This window comes from Chlorocebus sabaeus, chromosome 16, assembly GCF_047675955.1.
Source record: "Chlorocebus sabaeus isolate Y175 chromosome 16, mChlSab1.0.hap1, whole genome shotgun sequence".
Lineage (NCBI taxonomy): Eukaryota > Metazoa > Chordata > Mammalia > Primates > Cercopithecidae > Chlorocebus > Chlorocebus sabaeus.
In genome coordinates, this window is record NC_132919.1 from 30,977,222 (window position 1) to 31,000,615 (window position 23,394).

The 23,394-nt window shown below is 39.9% G+C and overlaps 1 protein-coding gene across 2 annotated transcripts in view; it reads right to left on the reverse strand.

Annotated features, from left to right (window-relative positions):
* Positions 1-23,394, reverse strand: part of MYO1D (myosin ID) — a 376,912-nt gene that overhangs the window by 164,742 nt on the left and 188,776 nt on the right. For both annotated transcript variants that reach the window (XM_008010998.3, XM_073004844.1), the window contains exon 17: positions 3,819-4,042. In XM_008010998.3, coding sequence (XP_008009189.1) covers positions 3,819-4,042 — 224 coding nt within the window. The remainder of the gene's footprint in view (positions 1-3,818; positions 4,043-23,394) is intronic.

The following is a 23,394-nucleotide window of genomic DNA, read 5'->3' on the forward strand; positions in this document are numbered from 1 at the left end:
GCAGTGGGGTCACAGTAATAAGTTAAACAAAGGTCCTTTCTGCTAGGCACTTGCGTTCTGGAGAGGAGTGACAGACAGCAAATATATGAGTAGACATATAGTATGTAGGATGGTGAAGGTAAAGCAAGGAGGACAGGGAGTGTGCAAGAGGGAAGGAGGAGTAGGTGTGGTTTATATAGGGTGGTTTATATGGGGTGGTCTGGGCAGGCACCACTGATAAGGATAGATGAGCAGAGACCTACAGGACGTGAGGGAGCTGGTCATATGGAGACCTGAGCCAGAGTGTTCCAGGAAGAGAAGAGAACACAGCAAGTGCAAAGGCTCTGGGATGTGAGCTTGCTTGGTGCATTAGAGGAGCAGTGTAAGGAGCTGGGAGAGTCAGGGTCAGAATCCACAGAGCCAAGAGACCATGATCAGGACTTTGGTCTTTCCTCTGAATGAGATGAGAAACCATTGGAAGATTTGGAATAAAGACAGGACATGACCCGACTCATGCTTTAAAAGGATCATTGCGGTTGCTGTAGGCTGGGAACAGGAAGACCTGTTAGATGGCTATTTCCGTAACACACGTGCTACAGCAAGGTGGCTTGGATCAGGGAGGTGGAGGTGGAGGTGGAGATAAGTGTTGGTTCTGGATATTTCTGAAGAAAGAACAAATAGAATTTGACAATGGATTAGATCTGGGGGCCAGAGAGGATTTAAGGACAACTCCAAGATTTTTTGGCTAAGCAACTGAAAGCTTAAACCAAAAATAACCTGTTCCTGATTGGGAAGAAACAGGTACAAGTTCTCTTATGCTCTTGGCAGCATCCTAGCTCTCTACACGATGCTTATATCCTCTTTTCTGACACAGGAGCTTGAAGCAGGGAGGCTGGAAGCAAACCGAGAACTTCCTTTTAATCAGATGAATAATCAAGGCCAGTTGTTCTCAAACTTGTTTCCATAGAATGAGATTTAACTAAAATGGAAAATTCCCAGTGAAATAACCAAATAAATATAAAAATAAGGAAAAATTTATAACAACACCAGAAAATGGGAATGATGTCAATGACGTAGAAAGTGTAATGACTTTCTGAAGATACGAAGCAGATGGGATCCAGCTGATGGGGAAGTGGCTAACTCAGGGCAGAGCACTCAGTGGAAGGAGAGAATCCCTCAGGCATAGATGAGAATCCTGAAGCCTGAAGTGGCAGGGACTGGTAGCAAGGGCAGGAGGTGAAGGATTTTAAGATGAGAGCTGTGCCTGTTCCCTGCACATGGAATGACTGGCTGCAGTGAGGCAGGTCACATGTAGGAGATAGTAGGCTGCCAAAGCAACAACCGTGAAGAAGTAACGGCTCAATAGAACAGTGGAATCCTCTTTTTTACTTCCTATGGACAACCAACACTCCAACAAGACAGACTGTCCTAAGATCATTCCAGAAGAGACTAGAAGAGTGACAGGCTTAGAGCAGTTGGTGGTCAAAGTCAAGGACCCTGTGCCAGGTGGGTCTTACAATACTCAGTGGCTTCCTAAGCAACTTCTCGAATCAGCCCTTGGTCTCCAAATTTCATGACTAGTGGAGAGACATCTTTGCTCTGTCTACTGGTCTGTTTCCAGTCTACAAACCTGGTCAGCCTGTCCTGTCTTCACTGCCCACAGTGGCTCAGGACAAGGTCTGTCCCTGACTGACTCCAAAGGCCACAGAAGCACACTGGGGGAGTCAGGACCTGACCTACACAACCATGGAGAAAGTCACCCATGCTTCTCATCCTAATCAAGCAAACTGCTGTCTATAAATACGTGTAGCCAACAACAGCTGCAGCCATAAAAATCACCAGCCTCAATGACATGAAAAGGGGACAAAGCTGGACATGGAGAAGGCTCAGTTAAAAAGAATTACTGTGAAGAACAGGAGTGAACTTAAACATGATTAGATGCACACTGAGATGTTAGAAAAACAAACATAAGAATGCTACGATCACAATAGAATTCTTTAATATCTCTCTCTCTGTATTCCACAGATCAAAAAATTCCTGATGGTGACTAGATCAGGGGTTGGCAAACTACAGCCTATGCCAAATCTGGCCAATGGTCTGTTTTGGTACTGCCCACAAGCTAAGAATAGTTTTTATATTTTTACATATTTAACAAAACCAAAACAAAACAATGAAGAATATGTGACAGAGACCATCTGTAGCCTACAAAGCCTAAAATACTTAATATCTGGCCCTTTCAGAAGAAGTTCGCAGACCCCTGGACTAGATGGACACAACTGGTAAGATTCAGTGTGTGTGTGCCTGAGAGTGTGCATGTGTGCACGCATGTGTGCATATACAGAACAAATGTAGCAGACCTGTTATTGTCAAATGCCATTGACTACAAGACCTGGGAAGACTGGGACTGTCTTTCACATCTTTCTTGTTTGTCACCATATCCCCGAAACTTAGGTCAGTGCCTGTAACACAACAGGCATTCAATAAGTATTTGCTGAATAAGTACATTGAATTTTGTACAAATCAATAAATTCTAGGCCACAAGTAAAACCTCAAAATCTAAAAAGAAGACTGTATAGGCTGTAGTGCAATCTAATCAAAATCAATAACAATCTCCTGCAGCTCTTAAAAATCTTACACAGATCTTTATTGCCATGGACAGATCTTCAAGACTTATTTTTAAGTAAAGTCATATAGCCTACATATAATCTTGCTTGTATAAAAAAGAGGAAAAAAATGCCCATATCATATGTGCCTATGTAAAAAGCCTGCCAAGATTAAAAACTAATTATTTATAGTACTATATCTGAGAACTGAAGGTTGAGGTACTTTTGTTTTCAATAATTCTGTACTTTTTTCTTCTTATGAGCAATTATTTCTTTTTTTAAAAAAAGCATATGAGATATATATTAAAGAGTTTTCTTCCATGAATTTTTCTTTATCTTTTGATACCTTCCATCAATTATATTTAGAGCAAAATCTAAAGAAGGTAAAATCTGATTTAGCACAAAATTATACATTAGTTCTTGTACATTCAGCATATCAATTAGTTGAAAGTGTTCTTTACGGAGTATCATGATAAAATGACTATTTGAGAAGTAGCAGCTTAGTTTATGGGACTAGATGGCTGTATCTAAGACAGAACTAAATATATCTGGTGTATACTGGCAATAAATAAGCTCAAAAAGCGAGGAGAAAATAACTACACACTCAGATCCAGGGCAGGTTATAAAAAAATAAAGACCAGTTGGAAAGGTACCAAATTTTACATGGGTTTTTATTTATTTAAAAGACAGCTCGCTCTAAAAACAGTTATTTTCCCCTTTGGCTGCACTTTAAAATCACGTGGGAAACTTTAAAAAAGGACCTCTGCCTGGGCCCCACCCCCCCAGCACCATTAAACAGGACTCTCTGGCGGTAGAACCTGGGTGCTGGCATATTTCCTAAACTCCTCGTTATTCTAAGGTGCAGCAGAATTGAGAAGCACTGCTTTGAAAGGATTAATGGATTTTCTAGTTTGAGTTATGTGTGGTGGTTTTATTTTTAGCTAATAAAAGAAAGTAGAAACAGCATGCTAGTAGCTTATCTTAACTATAGCTTGTGTCCAGGGGTTGTGGCACATTGCTGTCAGCTGCTACCGGAAAAACAAATTGACAGTTCCTTTATTTTGAGGGGTAAGCAGATATTCTTTGAAAGCCAAATCTACAAAACTGAAAACATAAGGTAAAGGTAAATGTCATAACAGCAAATAGCTGAGCCAATATCACGGTCTCAGACTTGTGACTTTGCATAGTATTAACTGCCACCATAAATGGATGCAGCACACAGCAACACGTCCTTACCTATTGAAAATCGTCTGCAGGGCCTCTTCGAAACGGCGAAGAACTTTAGGAGGGCTTGGCCACTTCACGTGCTTCCCGTAGTCTCGCATGGTCTTGACGCCATGGAAGCGTCTGGCCACCTCGTGGATGTATGACTTCACTTTGTAGCGCCGGTAGTACCTGATTATAGTCAGAGCTGCCTTGGTTCTTTTGTACCGCATGCGGGCCAGGGTGCCCCGCCACACCTTCACAATAGAGAAAGAAAAAGGAAAATACTGTTGGCTGGCTGAGTTGTGGATGGCTTTGACATTATAGCAGCTCCTCTACTTACAAACTCAACCAGGCAACTTGCAAGTGTGCACAAAATCGGCCAGAGCCAAAGCATGTCAGTTCCACCTGCCACCAACAGATGGCGTGGGGAGTCACGTCAGTCATTTTGTTTCAGCTGTCTAGCTGCTCATTATTCTACACTGAAGTGTGTGCTGAGCCTGAAGCTGAGTCCTGTTTTAACTTTACTGTTATGAAAAGAAGAAAGCCAAAATGCAAATATCTTTGGATAAATATTTTAGGAATGCTGAAGGGAAGTGAGATGAGTCAGAACATCATGCCATAAGCATCTATAGTTTTCTTGTGAAACCTAACTTTACATAGATTATACATGCTGGCCACTGGTGTAACGCCACTTTGGATTTACAAACTGATTTACACACAGCCTGTGCACCTACTCTCGCGTGGCACTACATAAACTCTCAAGGATTCATGGAGAAAGGGTAAATCAGATTACGTACTAATATCATGTGAAACTTTGTTAAAAGTTTTTCAGTGCTCAGAAATCAATGACACTATAAACGTCTCAATGCCAACTTCATCCAAGCATGGCAAAGTCAGAGATACTTACTTTTTTCAGGACCTTTGTCAGGTGCCCATATTTCTCAGCTTCTCAAGCAAAAACAAATTTGGTGTGATCTTCACTTAATCACTGGCTCTTCCCCTATATATCCTCTCCACCACCACTTTACTCCTTCTTCCACAATATGGAAGTGTAAAACCCCTTTCTGCTACCAGTCTCCAAGATGCTAAACAACCCTAGTTGCTTTCTTCGATGAACTCCTTGTACACATAGCCATCATGCCCCAGTATATTGTTTGCTGCTACTTAAATAACTGTTCCAACTCTTAGGTTGATTGTATTATTTCCCTCCCTAGTCCCCGGCCTTTCAGAGCCAAGATTTTCAACCTGTAGTTCAAAGCCCATAGTATGGGTTCTGCAGACTCCCTCAGGTTTCTTTCATTTCTTCTTAAAAATCCCCATCTGTGCCCACCAATTCCTCTCAGCAAAACTTGCGCAGTGCCTCATTTGACTCAGTTGTTTTAGGTTTGTCCTCATGCGGACTCCTAAAGTACACCATGTGCTTGCAGTGTTCTCCCTTTTCAGCCTGCTGCACAATATAGATTTGTTTGCACACTACGTGCAAGAAGATCATCAAGGGACCCCAGTGGGTCAAGAAAAACCATAATATTTAAGGGAAACATGACACATGGGCAATTTGTGGTGGTAATCTAGAGTCCACATATAAATAGAATGTTTAAAGACAATGAAGCAATAAAAACTAACTCGTCATCTCATGTGGCGTCAGTACAGCAGCCCTTTTTAGTCAAAATGGCTCCCTTCCTTGTAGCCAAATCCACTGTACAGATGGCTTTGTTACGCCTCCACCCAAGTGCAAAAATAAAGCTCCCTTCTTTAGTATCTTGAAAAACCAAAAAAATACAATTACAGGGTGAAAGTATGTGATTTAGTTTCTTAGACAAAACACATTTTTAAGTTTCCTACTGTTTGTTGCTTTTTTTTTTTTTTTTTAATTGGGAGGAATTTAAGACTCCTTGGAGCCACATCTATATAGGATATCAATCTTTAATTTTCAAGAAGTGTTTTATAGAGCTTCCTATTAGAATTTTTTTGGTTAGATTCTTTAGCAAATTGAAAAAAACATTTTATAAGTACTTTTTAAGCGGTAGTTTATTTCTTTTACAAGAAACCTACTTTATCAAGGGGGTCTTTTTTTGACAACCTTTATAATTTCATCTGTGTTGGCTTATTTAGGTTTTTAATAGTTGAAAAAACCAAACAGCACAAAAATGCATATAAACAACACAGTAGCCCTTCTCTTCACCCTTCTAAACCCACCTCCTTACCTCCAGTAGAACTATTACCTCCATACAAACTATTTTAGATGCTTCTTCCATATTTACTGTCATATTTATAAATATTATGGCTAGGTGCGGTGGCTCATGCCTGTAATCCTAGCATTTTGGGAGGTTGAGGTGGGAGGATCACTTGAGCCGAGGAGTTCGAAACCAGCCTGGGCAACATGGCGAAACCCTGTCTCCACTAAAAATACAGAAAAATTAGCTGGGTGTGGTGGTGTGCACCTGTAGTCCCAGCTACTCAGCAGACTTAGGTGGGAGGATTGCCTGAGTTCAGGAAGTTGAGGCTATAGTGAGCCAAGACTGCACCACTGTACTCCAGCCTGGGTGATGGAAGTGAGACCCTGACTGCCCCCCGCAAAAGATACCCCCCCAAAAAAACTACATATACTATGATTTCTTGGTTGATCCTTTTAGATACTATCCAAATCACACAAGATGGAGACTTAGCTCTCCCACCATCATTCTTTCTTCTTGTCTATCTTCCCAATGATAAAGTATGTTCACATTACATATATTAACTCTATTATACATTGAATAATTTACATATGATATGTATATGTTATATTGCATTGTGTTATATATTACGCATATATTTGGTTCATTGCTGTGCTAAGAAGTATGAATGTTCTTTCTTTATTGTATTTGTTTTTACCTATCATTTGTAACTGCCTTGTTTTAAAAATTTGCTTTATTTACTATAAACCTACTGCTAATTTTTGCCAAATGCTCTTACAGACCCATCAAATGATTAGCAGTAATTTTTTTACTCGTTGAGCACATTAACTGAATCTTTTTCTTTGATATTCCCTGTATCCACTGAACAGTTCTCTATCCTGGGACTTTTTAAATTACTCTTCCATGTTGGATCTGAGTTCTCCCCCACCACCCCGCACCCAGTAGCTTTCAAGAAAAGGTGTATGGCCAATACATTTCTATTCTCTTACATTTCCTTGAAAGTAAAAAGCAGTTGCCTAAAATGTTGTCTGTTTCTTGAGTTATAAAAGCAGAGTAGTTGAGAACAAGCTCTGGACTCAGACTGCCTGTTTTCAAGTCCTGGTCCCACTCTTAGGAGCTGCGCAGGTGGGGCGCTGCGGCTCATGCCTGTAATTCCAGCACTTTGGAAGGCCGAGGTGGGCGGATCACGAGGTCAGGAGTTCCAGACCAGCCTGGCCAACATGATGAAACCCCATCTCTACTAAAAATACAAAAAATTAGCCAGGTGTGGTGGCGCACGTCTGTAATCCCAGCTACTTAGGAGGCTGAGGCAGGAGAATCGCCTGAACCTGGGAGGCAGATGTTGCAGTGAGCTGAGATCGCACCATTGCACTGCAGCCTGGGTGACAGAGCGAGAGACTGTCTCAAAAGAAAAAGAAAAAAAGAACTGTGTAAACTTGGGCAAGCTTCCTAACTCCTCTGTGCCTTAGTTTTCTTAGCTGTAAAATGGGGATAATAATGGTGCTTACCTTGTGGTGTTATGAGGATTAATGGAGTTTATAATACATAAACAACACTTAAAATAGTGCCTGGTGAGTAGTCAGTGCTCAATAAGCATAGGCTGTTATGACTATTTGAAAGTCTATTCTTTATTGGGTTGTGGGTTGTGCTACTTTCTTTTTTTTTGAGATGGAGTCTCGCTCTGTCGCCCAGGCTGGAGTGCAGTGGCGCGATCTTGGCTCACTGCAAGTTCCGCCTCCCGGGTTCACGCCATTCTCCTGCCTCAGCCTCCCCAGTAGCTGGGACTACAGGCGCCCACCACCACGCCCAGCTAATTTTTTGTATTTTTAGTACAGATGGGGTTTCACTGTGTTAGCCAGGGCGGTCTCAAGCTCCTGACCTCGAGATCTGCCCGCCTCGACCTCCCAATGTGCTGGGATTATAGGCGTGAGCCACCGCTTCCGGCGATTGTGCTACTTTCTTTTTTTGTATGTGCAGATTTTTTGCCTCTGTCACTTGTCAGTGTGACCTGAAAACTGTTTAGTAAATGTAAGCCATTCTTTCTCAGTCTGCCATTTGCCCCTAGACAGTGCCTGAGCTGATACTGTTTTATTCTTCCACCTATAATATGGACTGGTGTCCGTGGTTTATATACCTTATCCAGTCATTTAGTTGCCTAAGAGGAGAGGACAGCGTGCAGGGGCTTTAAGTAACTACCATTGGGGTCTTTACTTCATCCTATGAAATAAGTGCATCAGAGGTCTGCTTCACCAAATCTGGGTTGTATTGGAGGCTTTTGGCTTGTTATGGGGCTAAGTGTTCCTTTTTCATGTCTAGTGGAGCTTTTCCTTGGTTTGGCTGTAATAATCATTGCTTGCAGATGCTTTCCTCATTTAACACCCACTTATTGATATATCAGAGGCAAGAAAAATGGCAAACTTTGCCTACTCTTCTTGCTTGTGAAGGAAGTCTTCTTGATGAAAGAAAGAGTCCCTGATGAAGGTGTGGTGTATTCTAAGCCCTCCCCCGGTACACCTTTATACTGAATGTAGCACCTTCAAAAGCGAAGCGACTTTTCAGAATTTCCTCCTTGTACTTCTCCATGCTCCATTCTTCTCTTTGAAGAATATATCGATTTTTTAAAAGCATCTTCTTTCAATTTGGCCCAAGTTTTCTTTTTTTGGATGACACTTCTCAAAGTTGATGGTATGAAGTTGGAATCTTTTCTTGGTTTCAGGGTTGATGGCATGTTCTTTGTTATTTTTACATTTGATATTTGTTAATCTTACACAATTCTGTGGGAAGGAAGTTTTGTGAACCTGCAGTTATATCACCAACTCTATCAGAAGTCCCTTAGGCTCCATTTTTTAACATCAAAGGACAAGCACTGAAAACTACAGAGGAAAATGATTTACAGGAAAAATGATTTATGCATTTTTCCTTATAATCTAAGCATATTTGGTTTAAATAGATATGCTTCCATAAAAGTTTGTGTGTATGTGTGACAGGAGGTTGTTGGTTGGTTTTCCCACCAAGGGTCTGCAGATTTGGAATTTAAGGTATAAGACAGATTTTCCTGTTTTCTCTTTGTTTAAAGCAGCTTAAACTGTTGAGTTTGTCGAGAGTCATACAAAGCTTTCGTTTGTAAAGGACTATGCCTGATGACAAAGCTTCAGAAAGCAGAAAATTAAATGTTATATTTAAAAACAAGTGCTTAGTACTTATTTGCATATGCCTGAGAGGTTCAACAAACAAGGGAGCCAAAAGGGGCCCTGCTTCAGACAATATTAACACAAAAGTAGAACCAGCCAGACGTTATGTGCTTTAGGATATGAGGCCAGAGGAGCGGGAGCCGAAGGACACACGCTGGGACCTGCGAGGTGAAGTCAGTAGAGGATATCGGGTAGACAGCATACTGACAGAGGAGCAAGCAAGGGACCATTTCTCAGAAAAGAGGACAGCGGCAAACAGGCCTGCTCAGAGGGAACAACTCAGGTATAAACAGAGAATGCTGGCATGGCGTTGCACACATCCTTGCAACCAAGGTGCCAATTCTCAACACAGCAGCCAGAGTGATCCTTTTAAGACCAAAGTCAGATCATGTCACTTCTCTGCTCAAACTCTGCAGTGGCTATTTCCCTGAGCAGAAAAGCCAAAGTCCTTCCAACAGCGTTCATGGCCCTATGTGGTCTGATACTGTCTCCTCCCCGCCTCATCTCCTGCTGTCCTCTCCCCTGCTCGCTCCCGCCACACTGGCCTCCCTGCTGGACCCTACACAGGCCAGGCACCCTCTTGTCTCAGGGCCTTTGTGCTAGTTGCTCCGTCTGCCTGGAATAATCTGCTCCCAGCCATCAGATGGCTGACTTCCTCACTCTCTGCATCTTTGCTCAGTTGTCACCTTCTCAAGGGAGGCCAGCCCTGGCCTTATTTAAAAGTTCAACTTGTCTTCACCTCCCCACCACTGCCCCCAAGCACTCTTGATTCTCCTTACTATGCTCTGCTTTTTCTTTTTCCCCCAGCACTCAATCCCTTCCAACATATCATGTAACTTCCATATTATGGTGGTGTTTATGCTCTCGCCCACTAGAATTTAAGGGCTACTAGGCTGGGGGTCTTTATCTGTTTTGCTCACCGATGTATTTCCACTGTTTGGAACAATGCCAAGGACCTAGTTAATACTATTTGCTGAATGAATGAATGTATTCTACTTCATCTTCCAAGCCTGATATTGAATCTTTCACTTCAGCTGTCATGTTTTCCATCTTCAAGAGCTTATCCTTGCTCTTGTAACATTTCTTTTAAAAGCATGTTGCTCTTACTTCATGAATGCAACATCTCATCCCGCCTCTGAGTATATAACTTATGGTTTTATTTTTTGCACTGTTTTTCTTTTGTTGCACCTGTTACCTCTAAATCCCCAATTTTCCTATTTGTCTTAGTCTTGGCCTTGCCCAAGGCTTCCTCAAATGTATAGGGATCGTTGGCCCTCCACTCACACTGAAGGGTGAACAGCCCTTGGAAGCTCTGTATAAGTGCTTCATGGATGGGGAACTTCAGTACAGGGTGATTAGGTTGGGAGTAGCCATCTGTGGGGAACCCCAGAATGTCAGGATCATGAAGTGTTTTCTCTTTCTTGCCAGAATCCTCAGAGTGAAGGGGTCTGGGGTGGGTGGTGGGGGGAATCTTACTCCTCAGTATCTATACTTTCACTTAATATCCTTGGCCTCAATATGGTACCAGACCTCTCTCCTCCACTGAGCCTGGCGTCCCTAAGTTCAGAACTTCTCTAAATCCTGTTCAATTTATTCAGACAGGAAACTTCTTGCCATCTATCAGAATGAGGCTGAGGTAGTCCCTTAGCTTTGTGAGGTCTGGGGAGAGACCTAGTATCTAATTCCTCCTTACACAGATTTTAACCAACCTCCTCTGTCAGGGCCACCCCTCATCCCTACCTACCAGTCCTTTCCAGTCTAGAATCTTTCTATAGCCCTACAGTCAGATGAACTGGCTTGTCTGTTTGCCTTGTTCTCTGCAGGCACTTGCCTGGGAGTAACCATTCATTTACTTACTTCTAAACTGATGCTGACACCTCTTGTCTGCTGTTGTTTCTACTATGGTACTATTTGTCCTCGTAGGTTTATCCACTTTTTATTCCTTTTCTGCTCTTTTCGAGATGTTAAGAGAGTGGATATAAACACAAGTGTCATGTTTAACCAGATGTTTCATAATGCCATCTTAATTCTACCATTTTTTCTTCTGGTCCATACTTCTTTAGTGGTCAGATGTTTCAAAGCAACATCTAACAGTCATTAAACTTTGCAAAAAAAGTAGGATTCTAGGTTACACTCTATCAAGAAGTAGGGCAATTATGTATCTTCCGTTTAGTCTCAGAATCAAACAGGTCAGCTTTCCTTTTTTCTCCTAGTTCCCCATGTTTTGTTTTTCAAAATTCTAGTCATTATGGGTGTTGGGGCTCTTTCTGTCTTGTTGTCAATACAAATCCCTACTTCATAGCTCCCTGGTGCTCTGAATTAGACATTCTCTTGGTTTCAACAAACAGAATCATTCAACGTTTCAGTTCCCAGCTTCTCAGGTCCTCCCTGCCTAAGGACGATTTTTAGAAGCATCTTTCTTCCATTTCTACCTTTAAGTTCCCTATATGGTTATTTGGGCAGAGAGTTCTGACACTTTATGGTTGTTAAGAAGTTGTGGTAGAGGAGGGTTTATTTATGTAAATAATGAACTCTGGTTGAATGAACTCTGAGCAAATTATAAATATACAAAATTTGGTATGCACACATTCCATCAAATTTAGAATATGACAGTCACATTCAATTTGGGATATTCCATGATTGATTGATGAAGGGCGTGGCCCCTTCTAAGAGCTATTTTAAAGGAAGACTCAGAAAGAAAAATCTTTCTCTTCCATCTCTATAAGGGACAAAATGAATAAAGACTTGATGTGCTATTTTAAAAATGCTGGTGCTCATGTTTTTACCAGAATAGCAGGTTAATATGTACCAAGAAGAAAATACAATCCACTGAATATAATTTATAGGCTATTAGCATAATTCCTGATGCAAAATTCCTTCGTTTTACAGATAAATTAATAATATTTTGGAAGATACATGAGAAATCTAAGACACAAAAGAACCAAATCTTTAGTCAATAAAGAAATGTAAAAATCAACAAAATGAAGAGCCACACACACAAAAAGTACATGTGAGTCTGATCATTACAAGCTGTCCTGATGAACTTAACTATTGCAGGTGGTGGTACTGGTATGTGCTTGGTGGAACATAATTTAGAAGTGACTACCCCTGAGCTGTCTTACCTTGGTCTGGGAGACTAACTTGCCGAGTTAATTGACCCATGAACCTTCCTTTAGGATATGCCCATTTTATATATATGGCCTTGTCCAGATTCATTAACCTTGCAATTCTTTAGTGCACACAATTGCTGCCAATAAATGATTTCTTCACTATGATGATGACATGATCTGGCAGCCTCCTTAAAACTGTTACTTCAAGAAGTAATTGAACCTTTTGGTCAATTACTATCAGAAGAACAGTCCAACATCAACACTATTGAAACCCAAATTGCAATTATTTTGCAGACAAATGAAAATAAAATTACTCCAGATAATAGGTTAAGTAATTCTGACAGATCTTCCAGGATTCAATCTTGTAAATACTCTGTGGAGCTGTAGGAAAGTGACTGCTCTCTTTGGTTTGGTTTGGTTTTCTTAAAACAGGAGGTAAAAACTTGGTAATTCATCTTCAAAATCTCTGAAGACTATCTTTAAACTGCATTTTGATGTAGAACTACAAAGTTTTGGTCAAGTGTTTGAGCATCTGAGCAGATCCAAGTGGTTGTCTGGCAATATTTCAGCTTTTTGAGGAGACTCCTACAGCCTCTACCATCCCCAGGTGTACCTCTGTCTGATACCGAGATGGTTTACCACCTGGTAAAGACTACAGGTCAGGCTTCGACCTTGTGTGACAAATGTCTAGCATTCAAAACACACAGTACTCCATAAAAATAATAACACAGTATACATTTGCTTTAGTTGTTTGCAAATAATCTCAATTTTGACTAGTTCTCTAGATTGCCAAAATAACTGATATTTGAAAGGTCCAGCCAAAGGTATACCCTAACAGTGATTCCACAGAGTTCTAAAAGTACATTCCAGAACACAGGGCTTTTGGAATGCTCCCTGAAAAAAGGGTTCCAATTTCAATAAGTTTGGGAAAGCTGTATACTGCAATTCCTTTATGGAGATTCATGGTGAACATTAGCATATTAGAAGCTCTGAGAATTTTTTTTTTTTTTTTGAGATGGAGTCTCACTCTGTCACCCAGGCTGGAGTGCAGTGGCGCGATCTCAGTTCGCCGCAAGCTCCGCCTCCCAGGTTCATGCCATTCTCCTGCCTCAGCCTCCTGAGTAGCTGGGACAGGTGCCCACCACCACGCCTGGCTAATTTTTTGTATTTTTTAGTAGAGGCGGGGTTTCACCGTGTTAGCCAGGATGGTCTTGATCTCCTGACCTCGTGATCCGCCCGCCTCAGCCTCCCAAAGTGCTGGGATTACAGGTGTGAGCCACTGTGCCCAGCCGAAGCTCTGAGAATTTCTATATAAATCTACTTTAACAGAATTGAAAAAAACCATAATTGACTGTAGATTTCTTTGTATACAGAGTACTAATTTTGAAGGGCATCAGGATATGCCACCCCAGATTATGCCACTTTGGCACAAGGATTATTTTGAGCTAAAGACAACTAAGAAATAGTAGATGCAGGAAAAGCTCTCTGCCCTTCCCCTATCTGCCTAAAAAGCATATATTTCCCATGAGAAAAGTGCCCCCTCCTTGTACTAGGAAGACAAGAACACTCTTATCGCCAGAGAGGAAAAGTCCACATGGAGATGAGTCTACATAAACAGGTCTTACTAAAATAGCCTTTATCTTCCATTACTTCCTTTCATGCAGTTCCTTGTCACTTTCTCACAATTTATTGCTCCTAGAATCCCAGATCCCCTATCTCATGTCTGGTCACATTTTATTGCCTTTCTTTAAAATGGTATATAAGACCCTGAGTCTACCACTTCTTTAGGTTTTTCACTTCTTTTCTGTGAAGTTCCTGTACATATACAATACTTACATCAGTAAAAATTGTATGCCTTTTCTCCAGTTAATCTGTCTTTTGTGAGTTAAATTTGCAGGCCCCAGGCACTGAATCTAGGCAGGTAGAGGAAGTTTTTTCCTTCTCTACAATTTCCAAAGAACCAGGTTCTATCCTTTTGGGAAGCAATGAAATCAAACAAAATAAAAGAATTATTCAAATAAGATAAAGAGTAATTATACCAGAAAACCTAGACTATGAAAAGCTATTGTGTATAAAGCTTACTTTAATTAAAAGTCAAAGCAGAAAGGGAAATGGGGTATTCAATACATATTTTATTTAGCTAATAAGAGGCGTACACATTTGTCAGGAAAGACATTTTCTTTTTCTTTCTTTTTTTTTTTTTTAAGATGGAGTCTCACTCTATCACCCAGGCTGGAGTTGCAGTGGTGTGATCTTGGCTCACTGCAATCTCCATCTCCTGGTTTTAGCGATTCTCCTGTCTCAGCCTCCTGAGTAGCCTGGGATTACAGGTGTGCCTGGCTAATTTTTGTATTTTTTTAGTAGAGACAGGGTTTTTGCCATGTAAGCCAGGCTGGTTTCAAATTCCTGACCTCAAGCAATCTGCACTCCTCAGCCTCCCAAAGTGCTGTGATTACAAGTGTGAGCCACTGGGCCTGGCTGAAAGACATTTTCCTAAACCAAGTAAACTCACAGAAAATAGCACTGTATCAATGTTAATTTTCTGATTTTGGTAGTTATACTATAGTTACAGAAGAGAATGCCCTTGTTTTTAGAAAATATACATGAAATATTTAGGGGTAAAGGGGTATTACATCTGCAAATTACTCTCAAATAGTTCCAAAACCAATTGTATATATACACACAAATAGATCTATATACACAGATATACACATATACAGATCGAGAGAGAGGGAGAATGAAAGAACAAGCATTGATAGAGACAAGAGACAGAGAAATCCTAGAGAGACATAGGTGGGTCCCTGGTGCAACCCCACCTTCAAGCCAAAGACAGTTTAAAGCCTGAAGGCCAAGCTACAAGTCAAATCCATGGACGAGATTGAGAACCTGTCTTCCCATTTGGTGTGCTTTCCTTTGATTGATCCCCACTTTTCACCTATTTTACATATACCCTTCCCTGTTTTTACACCATGTCCACTTTTGACTGGTGCCTTTGTTGTAACCATTTTTGCATACTCACATACCAATTAACATGCACTCCCTTACCCCGTGCCTATAAAAGCCCCAGACTCAGCCACACTGGAGAGATGATCTGACCTTCCTGTCCCCTCTCTGCTGAGAGCTGTTTTGTTGCTCAATACAATTCTCTGCCTTTACCACCCTTCAATTGTCAGCATGACCTCATTCTTGGATGCAGGACAAGAGCTCAGGACCCACTGAACGCAGATATTCAGAAATGCTGTAACACTGACCCTCTGCCTGTGTCAATGGAGAGCAGCCACCTCACACAAGAGAAGCAACGGTGGTCCTGAGCTGGCCCAGAGCCATGCCTGTCCCGGAGCTGCAGGCCAGAGTGGGGCAAAAGGCTACAGAGCTGCTAACACATCACTGTTTGTTGGGCTGCAGATGGCAGAACTAAAAGAGCTAATTAGCATACTGTAACACCCCCTCTGGGGCTTTGGGGTCATGGGCACCCCTGCCTGGGCATCACTGCATTCCCCTGGGGGTAATACACCTGGTCTGGTCATGGGCCCTGCATGGAGCTTGCTCCTATGCTGGTGCTTGGAGTGGCCAGCCAGATCCCATACTCCCTCGCTCACGTGCTCCCTCCTGCCAGGGGCTGAGTGCAGTGGGCCGAGTAGACAGGGTGCCCCTGCTGTGAGTCCAGCAAAGGGGCCAAGAAAAATCCTGCATCAATATGATAAAACAAATATAGTTAAAATTTTAACATTGGGCACTGGGGTGAAAGGCATATGTATAAGAATTCTTTATATTATTCTTGCAACTTTTCTGCAAATCTAAAATTATTTCAAAATAAAACAACAGGTATCTTTAAGGGGTGGTGAAGAAAAACTGCACAATGTATTTTTAACAATTTTACATAAGCAAGAGTGATCATTATACCTTTTTTTAAAAATTTAACTTTTCTAAGAAGTTTGTTGTACTTGTGTTTTCTGAATATTGGTGAGTATATATAAAAATTGAAAATGACGGCAATTTTATGAGTTTGTAAATTAGTCTATGCTAATTTAAAAAACTGGAAACATGTTTAAAGGATGCCAAGTTAATTCATATGGTAACCTACACTGAGTTATATATAAAGGCAGTGTCATGTCGGGCCATATTGGAGCCTGAGGCAAAAGGAAAAAACTCAATAATACGGATCCCATCTTTATTTAAAATTTTGATCTTTTGTTCACCATGGATTTCCTGCATTAATTTCGGATTTTTAAAAATATTGCATGAACATATTATCTATCTGACCACATTTTTGGTACCTCCTTAAATTTTACATTTGAGTCCTGGCCCTGCATACGGAAACAAAAATTACAGAACAAACCTAGCCTGGTATTTGGCAGATTGGAGGAAGGGAAGGGAGTGAATGTCAGTCATGTGGTGGGCTCTGTCTTAGGGGACACATGCTATCTCATTTTAAGTCTTCCAATAGTCCCAATAGGCAGATGTTTTTAGCATTTACAAAGGAGAAAGTTAAGGTTCAAAGAGAGTGATATACTTTGGATAACACAGTAAATGATACAACTGTATCTCAGTTCTCTCTGGCTCCAAGAATTGATCATGCCATCTCCTAAATGTATCACACTTAAAGCAGTCTAATGGTATATAAAGCAATAATGCCTATTATTTAATTTTCCCTCTGAGAGACTTGGACTTGCTATAATAATTAACAGGAAGATTGGTTTCAAACATAATCCAAGCTACTACACTACTACATTCTTTATATATACATAGATAATTCCCAATAATAAAGCTTTTTTTTTTTTGAGATGGAGTCTTGCTCTGTCACCCAGGCTGGAGTGCAGTGGTGTGATCTCAGCTCACTGCCACCTCCACCTCCTGGGTTCAAGCGATTCTCCTGCCTCAGCCTCTTGAGTAGCTGGGATTATAGGCATGCACCACCACACCTGGCTAATTTTAATATTTTTAGTAGAAATGGGGTGTTGCCATGTTGGCCAGGCAGGTCTCCAACTCCTGACCTCAGGTGATCCACCTGCCTCCGCCTCCCAAAGTGCTTGGATTATAGCCAATCATAAAGTTTTGAATTGAGTGTGATCTCTAATGGCATCAGCACAGTTTTCCTTGTGCTGACAGTTAATAGGAGTAGGTTTACAGTATTCCAATAATAATAAGGGGCAGAGATGTGGCCACTGAGAGGAAGTGGGTTTTGTACACTGTAGCTGTTGCATTTAATAAAAGGCAGAGAGCATGGTTTGTTGCCAAACTATATACATACTGCAAAACTTTTGACTTCAACCATACTTTAAAGAAAAAAAAAATCTCTTTATTGGTTAGTTAAGGCTTTCTTCATTAACTTCTGGTTGACCATTGTAAAGAATTACATAAACATGCTACTTTTTTTTTTTTTTTTTTTTTTGACAGACTTGCTCTGTCACCCAGGCTGGAGTGCAGTGTCTCAGCTCACTGCAACCTCCACCTCCCAGGTTCAAGAGATTCTTGTGCCTCAGCCTCCTGAGTAACTGGGATTACAAGCACGTGCTACCACACCTGGCTGATTTTTTATATTTAGTAGAGACGGGGTTTCACCATGTTGCCCAGGCTGGTCCTGAACTCTTGAGCTCAGGCAATCCACCCGCCTCGGCCTCCCAAAGTGCTAGGATTACAGGCATGAGCCATTGTGCCCTGCTAACATGCTATATTTTTAAATAAGAGAATGAAATCACAGTTTGGGGAAACAGTTTTGAAGGAAAAAAACATACGATTTAAAATTTTGGCAATAAAATAAAATTGGAATTGATAGCTGAGCTAAGTCAACTTTGTGCTCATAAACATAGGATAACTAAAAAGTATTAACGATGAACAAGGCTTCGGAAAAATATAATACTTAAAATTTGAAGAGTTGGGCATGGGGGCTTATCCCTGTAGTCCCAGCTACTTGAGAGGCGGAGGTGGGAAGATTGCTTGAGGCCAAGAGTTACTAACCTGGGTGATATAGTGAGACCCTATCTCTTAGCAAAACTAGATAACTGCTTCCAGTTTCTAGATAATCTTTTGCATACAGGCCCAATGACACATTAAATGCTCATCAATAGTTCTTAATTGCTTTGGGGTAACTGGATTTCCATCCAAGTATCAGTTTTGTGTCAGTGTATTAAATTGAAAATATTTTTGTATCTTTACAAAATACTGGTGTTTGGATTATTTTCCCTTTCAGTTTTTCTTGATGTATAATATATTACTGCAATGATTAGAACGGGAAACATCTATGGTATTCTAGGAAGAACCAAATATATCTATGAGATAACTGGGAAACAACTATGACTAATCCCTTAAAAGTGAGATCTGATCAAACGCCACAACAATGCCAACCTCCATGTATGCAGCTTGAATTCCTCAGCTCGAGTGAGGCTGTTTCAAGGAAGTGCAGCACTGTTCTGATGGACAGCTCCTTGACTGGCACCGTGTGGGGGTGGAGTGGAAACAGCCCTAGTTTGGAAGGAGAGGCAAGCAATTCCCACCAACTACCAGGGAATCAGGCAGTTCAAACTCTATAGGCTTTGGGTTCTTCACCTGTACACTGAGGATTCAACATTAGATGATTTATAAGAGCATATACCGGCATTCTATCATAACAGCTACTGATAATGAGTAAACATTTCAAAATGTTATTTCAAAGGTTTTTTTTTTTTTTTTTTTTTTTTGTGATCCAAAGTGCACATGGAACTGATAAACACTCTATTTGATTTTCATCTGATGACTGGTATTACCCCAAGAGAAGGGAGAGAACACATCATTTCACTGGTATGTGCCATGCCTTGTCCTAGACACTTGACATACATTAAGAATAGTTTTATTTTTTTTAAGTACTTTTTCTTGACATTTATTTGTACTGTGCTGCTCTGTTTCTCTTACTAATAATTCACCATAAAAAGCAGAAAATATATTTGACATACGCTTCCTTAAGTCATATATAATATTTTCTTGCTGGCAAATGCTTGCTTTTGGGAAATAGTCATTCTTCAGCCCTATGAATTCTGCTTCTACAGAGAAACATAATCCATGTTTCCAGTTTTTGCGAGTAGCCTGGCTCTTGTAGGCATTGACCAGTGCTCCTCAATGCAGCCCTGCATCCCAAAATACATCAGTTTCCAGTGCTCACTAAAACAGAGACACCGGGCAAAGATGCTTCCTAGAAGGGGATTTTAGAATGTTGCAGGGAAGGGAATAATCTGGAAAAGGCTCCCATTTACTTAGGGTAAACATCAAACACATTTCTTCTTTTTCATTTTCTTTTCTTAGATTATAATTGATATAAGGGGGAATGGCAGGATATGACAATGTACATTTATTAAGGACATACTTTTTCAACAGTACAAGTTTACATAATGCAAGTTGAACATAATACAATTAACTATGAAGAATGTTACTGGTCATAACTCAATTACAAAAAGAAAAAATATATTGCTAAGGGAATACAACTGTATTATTTGGGTGCATGGTTTATCATAATAGTGGGTAACAGAAATGATCACAGTAATGAGTTGCTCATGTTGGAATAATGTGATATAGAAAGAAACATCGCTATTATAGAGAAAAACCTAGACAAAGTAGAATGCTGGACATACTCCTGTGATGTTGAAGTTTTATATGGTCTTCATAATTAATTAATCATGTTATGTTCAACTTGTAAATATAACTGTAACTATCTATCACTGATAAAATGTCATACCTACCAGAAACAAAATCTTGTGCTTGTAAATGTGAAAAATCCTATTACCTCATCTATTTCTTCCTAAATAAATGTTTTATAACACAGTATTTGAAAATTGAGGTTTCTTAGCTATATAATAACAATCAAGTCAGAACACATTTTAAATAAATGTCAACAGGAATATGATTAATTTTTCAATCAACATCTATTACTGTTGAATCTATTGTTTTAAAAATAAATTTATATCTTCTTAGTAATTTGTAATTCTTTTGGTGAACTGTGTATTTCTATCCTTTATCCATTTTCTTTGGGTTTCTATTTTATTCACTTGTATGAGGTCTTCATAAATTAAGTGAACCGTCCTTTTGTCATTGGTGTTTTTATTGTTTTCCGTATGTTGATGATCTCTTGATACTGTTTATGGTATACTGCCATACAGAAGCTGTTTTTAAAAAAGTTTATGCAGTCAAATGTACTCATTTTTCTTTTCTGCCTATATACATTTTTATACAAAACCGTACAGAATCATAGAATGCCTTGCAATGCGTTTTACTTCATATATCAGAAATATTTTCCCATGTGATCAAATATCCTCCTATGATGTGATTCTAAGCATCCTTGCAGTACTCAGACAAATATGCAATTCAGTTAACCAATCTCCTATTGTGAGAGATTTCTGATGTTTTCTTTTCTTGTAGTTATAAATACAGTAACATTTTAGTAGTATCTTTGTACATAAATTCAAGCACATGAATGATTCATGCAAAGTTCTCGAAACAGAATTGTTGTTGTGATCCCTTTGTATTTTCAGCTGCCACACATTAAAGCCCTCATTTCCAAAATCTACCATATAAATAGTTTAAAAGAATTAAATAAATTGATGGGATAATGTAGCTCTGATTAAACTGCTTTAATTAGGGTTATTCAACTTTTAAAAATTCATTAGCTATTTAAATTTTTTCTTTTGTGAATTGTTTCTCTATTTTTTTTTTGTCCATAACATATTCATTACTTTACATAATGATCTGTAAGGGGTTTTTGTAAATGAAAATAAACTAACTTTTTATTACATTTATAAAGATTTCTTAGCGTTTTGCCTTTTATCATTTCCTGGCCATGGTTGTTGGTTCAGGTCAATGAAACAGGAGGAGTTTTGATAGGTGTTTCAGAGAAAAACGTTCTCTCCTGTCTGAGACAATGTCGAAGGACTTCTAGAGGCGACTCTCCTTGAACCTAGAACCTGTGGCGGCTGAAATTGTTAGCCGCCACCTCACAACCACAAGGGGGAGCCAGACTTAGAAGACGACCCAAGAGAAGGCTGATGGAGGGCTTCATGTTCTATGAAATAAATCTGTTACTCTCTATGCCAGTTTGAATCGCGTTTTCTGTTTTTGCAGCTAAACATATTGTGATACAATGATGTTTTTTGAAAAACAGAAGTTTAAATTTTTTTTTTTTTTTTTTTTTTTTGAGACGGAGTCTCGTTCTGTCGCCCAGGCTGGCGTGCAGTGGAGCCATCTAGGCTCACTGTAAGCTCTGCCTCCTGAGTCCACGCCTCAGCCTCCCAAGTAGCACTACAGGCACCCGCCACCATGCCCGGCTAATTTTTTGTATATTTAGTAGAGACGGGGTGTTAGCCAGGATGGTCTCGATCTCCTGACCTCGTGATCTGCCCACCTCGGCCTCCCAAAGTGCCAGGATTACAGGCGTGAGCCACTGCGTCCGGCCAGAAGTTTTAAATTTTTATGCAGGAATATCTATCAAACTTTGCCTTTGTGAATTCTTTTACTGCTGCTATAGTTGGAAAGGTCTTCCCTACTTTACAATCAATTACATGCCCATAGAATTAATTTATGTTTTTGTTAAAACATTAGGGGAATTCAACCATGATGAGCAGAAAGCCTTTATTTTATAATCACTCCATGAATGGCAGCAGATTCTGCCTATTCCAGTAGATTATCCATAATTAAAAATGTGTGAAATGCCCACTAAAGCTCTGGATTCTTTGAAATACAAACGAGTTTTCGGCTACAGATGATGAAGATGGCAGGAGAAATGTTCTATGTGAGTGGTGTGAATGTAGGTCAGCACCTGGTCAGGCATTAAGAAGGGTTAATATTTGAACTCTTTATATATCTCCTCTGAAATAGAGGTGTAAGAAGTCACTGGGAAGTCATCAGGGGATATATATATATATATGCACACAGACACATATAAATAAATTACTTGATTACAAAAGGCATTAAGTATGATGAAAAGGGTATATAGTATAGTTCTTAATATATGTCATAATAAATGAGTGGTTTCATACAAAGTCAGAAATGCACGTCTTGATTTCAGAAAACAGATCAGACTGCTTTTCAAATGAACACAAGCATTAGGCTGCCTAAACAGTTATTTCTGTATGTGAACCATGGAAATATTTTAGGATCATCAAAAGCTGCCCTTCTTTTTGGTCTTTTTTCATTCATCTCAACTGGCTTATGATCAATATTTCATGGAACTTCTCTATAGCTGCCCTCCAGGTGTCCTTCCAGAAAACCAAAACCTAAACTCCAGCATAGACATAAACCCTGCTGCACTGAACCTTGAAGAAATGGATGTGCAATAGTGTCAAAAAGTGACAGAAGACAGACACTATGGTGAAACTGCTTAAAAGGTCTTTCAAACATTCAAGCTCTTTCCCACAGCCTTCTTATTTATGTATTTCCTGGCTTGAATTCTTCCTCTTTGAACTTTTCCTAGGGTCAAGTCCTTCATATTCTATAGGTCCCAGCTTAATAGCACCTCCTCAGAGAGGTCTTCCCTGATCATCCTCTCAAAAATACATTGTCCTCTGAATGCTTGCCCCACTCAGCATTTTCTTTCCTTCATGACTGTTACACAACTTGTAATTATGTGTTCACTCATGTTTTGTCTGACTAGAATGTGTAATCCATGAGGACAAGGACTATTTTCATTTTATTTATTCCTGTATTTCCCAAGAGTACCTAGCAATAAACACATTTGCTGAAGGAATGATTACTGGCTTGAATAGACTAAATATCTTTATTTGAAGTTTAAAGACTCACTGATCTGTAACAAGGCCCCGTGGAAGTGTTACATCCAAGGGCTCAGTAACCTTATGGTATAAGAGCACTAAAAAGAAACAGCCCATCCTATCACACAACTGTGAGGATGAGCCAAGCAAACTATGAAACATTCAAGGAAGAAAATACATGGCAGATGTCATGTAGTTCTCAAGTCTGAAGAGAATTTCAAATTCACTGTTGACGGTGGATGGTTCTAGAGCAGACTAGCATGAATAAGCATCAACTTGAAAAACTGCTGCCAATTTGCCAATGAACAACTTGATGCATGAAAATGTCTGATTTTCAGTGAATTTTCCTTTTACATAAAAATTTCACTGAAAATATAAACTCTTCATCTTAAATAAGCTGGTTC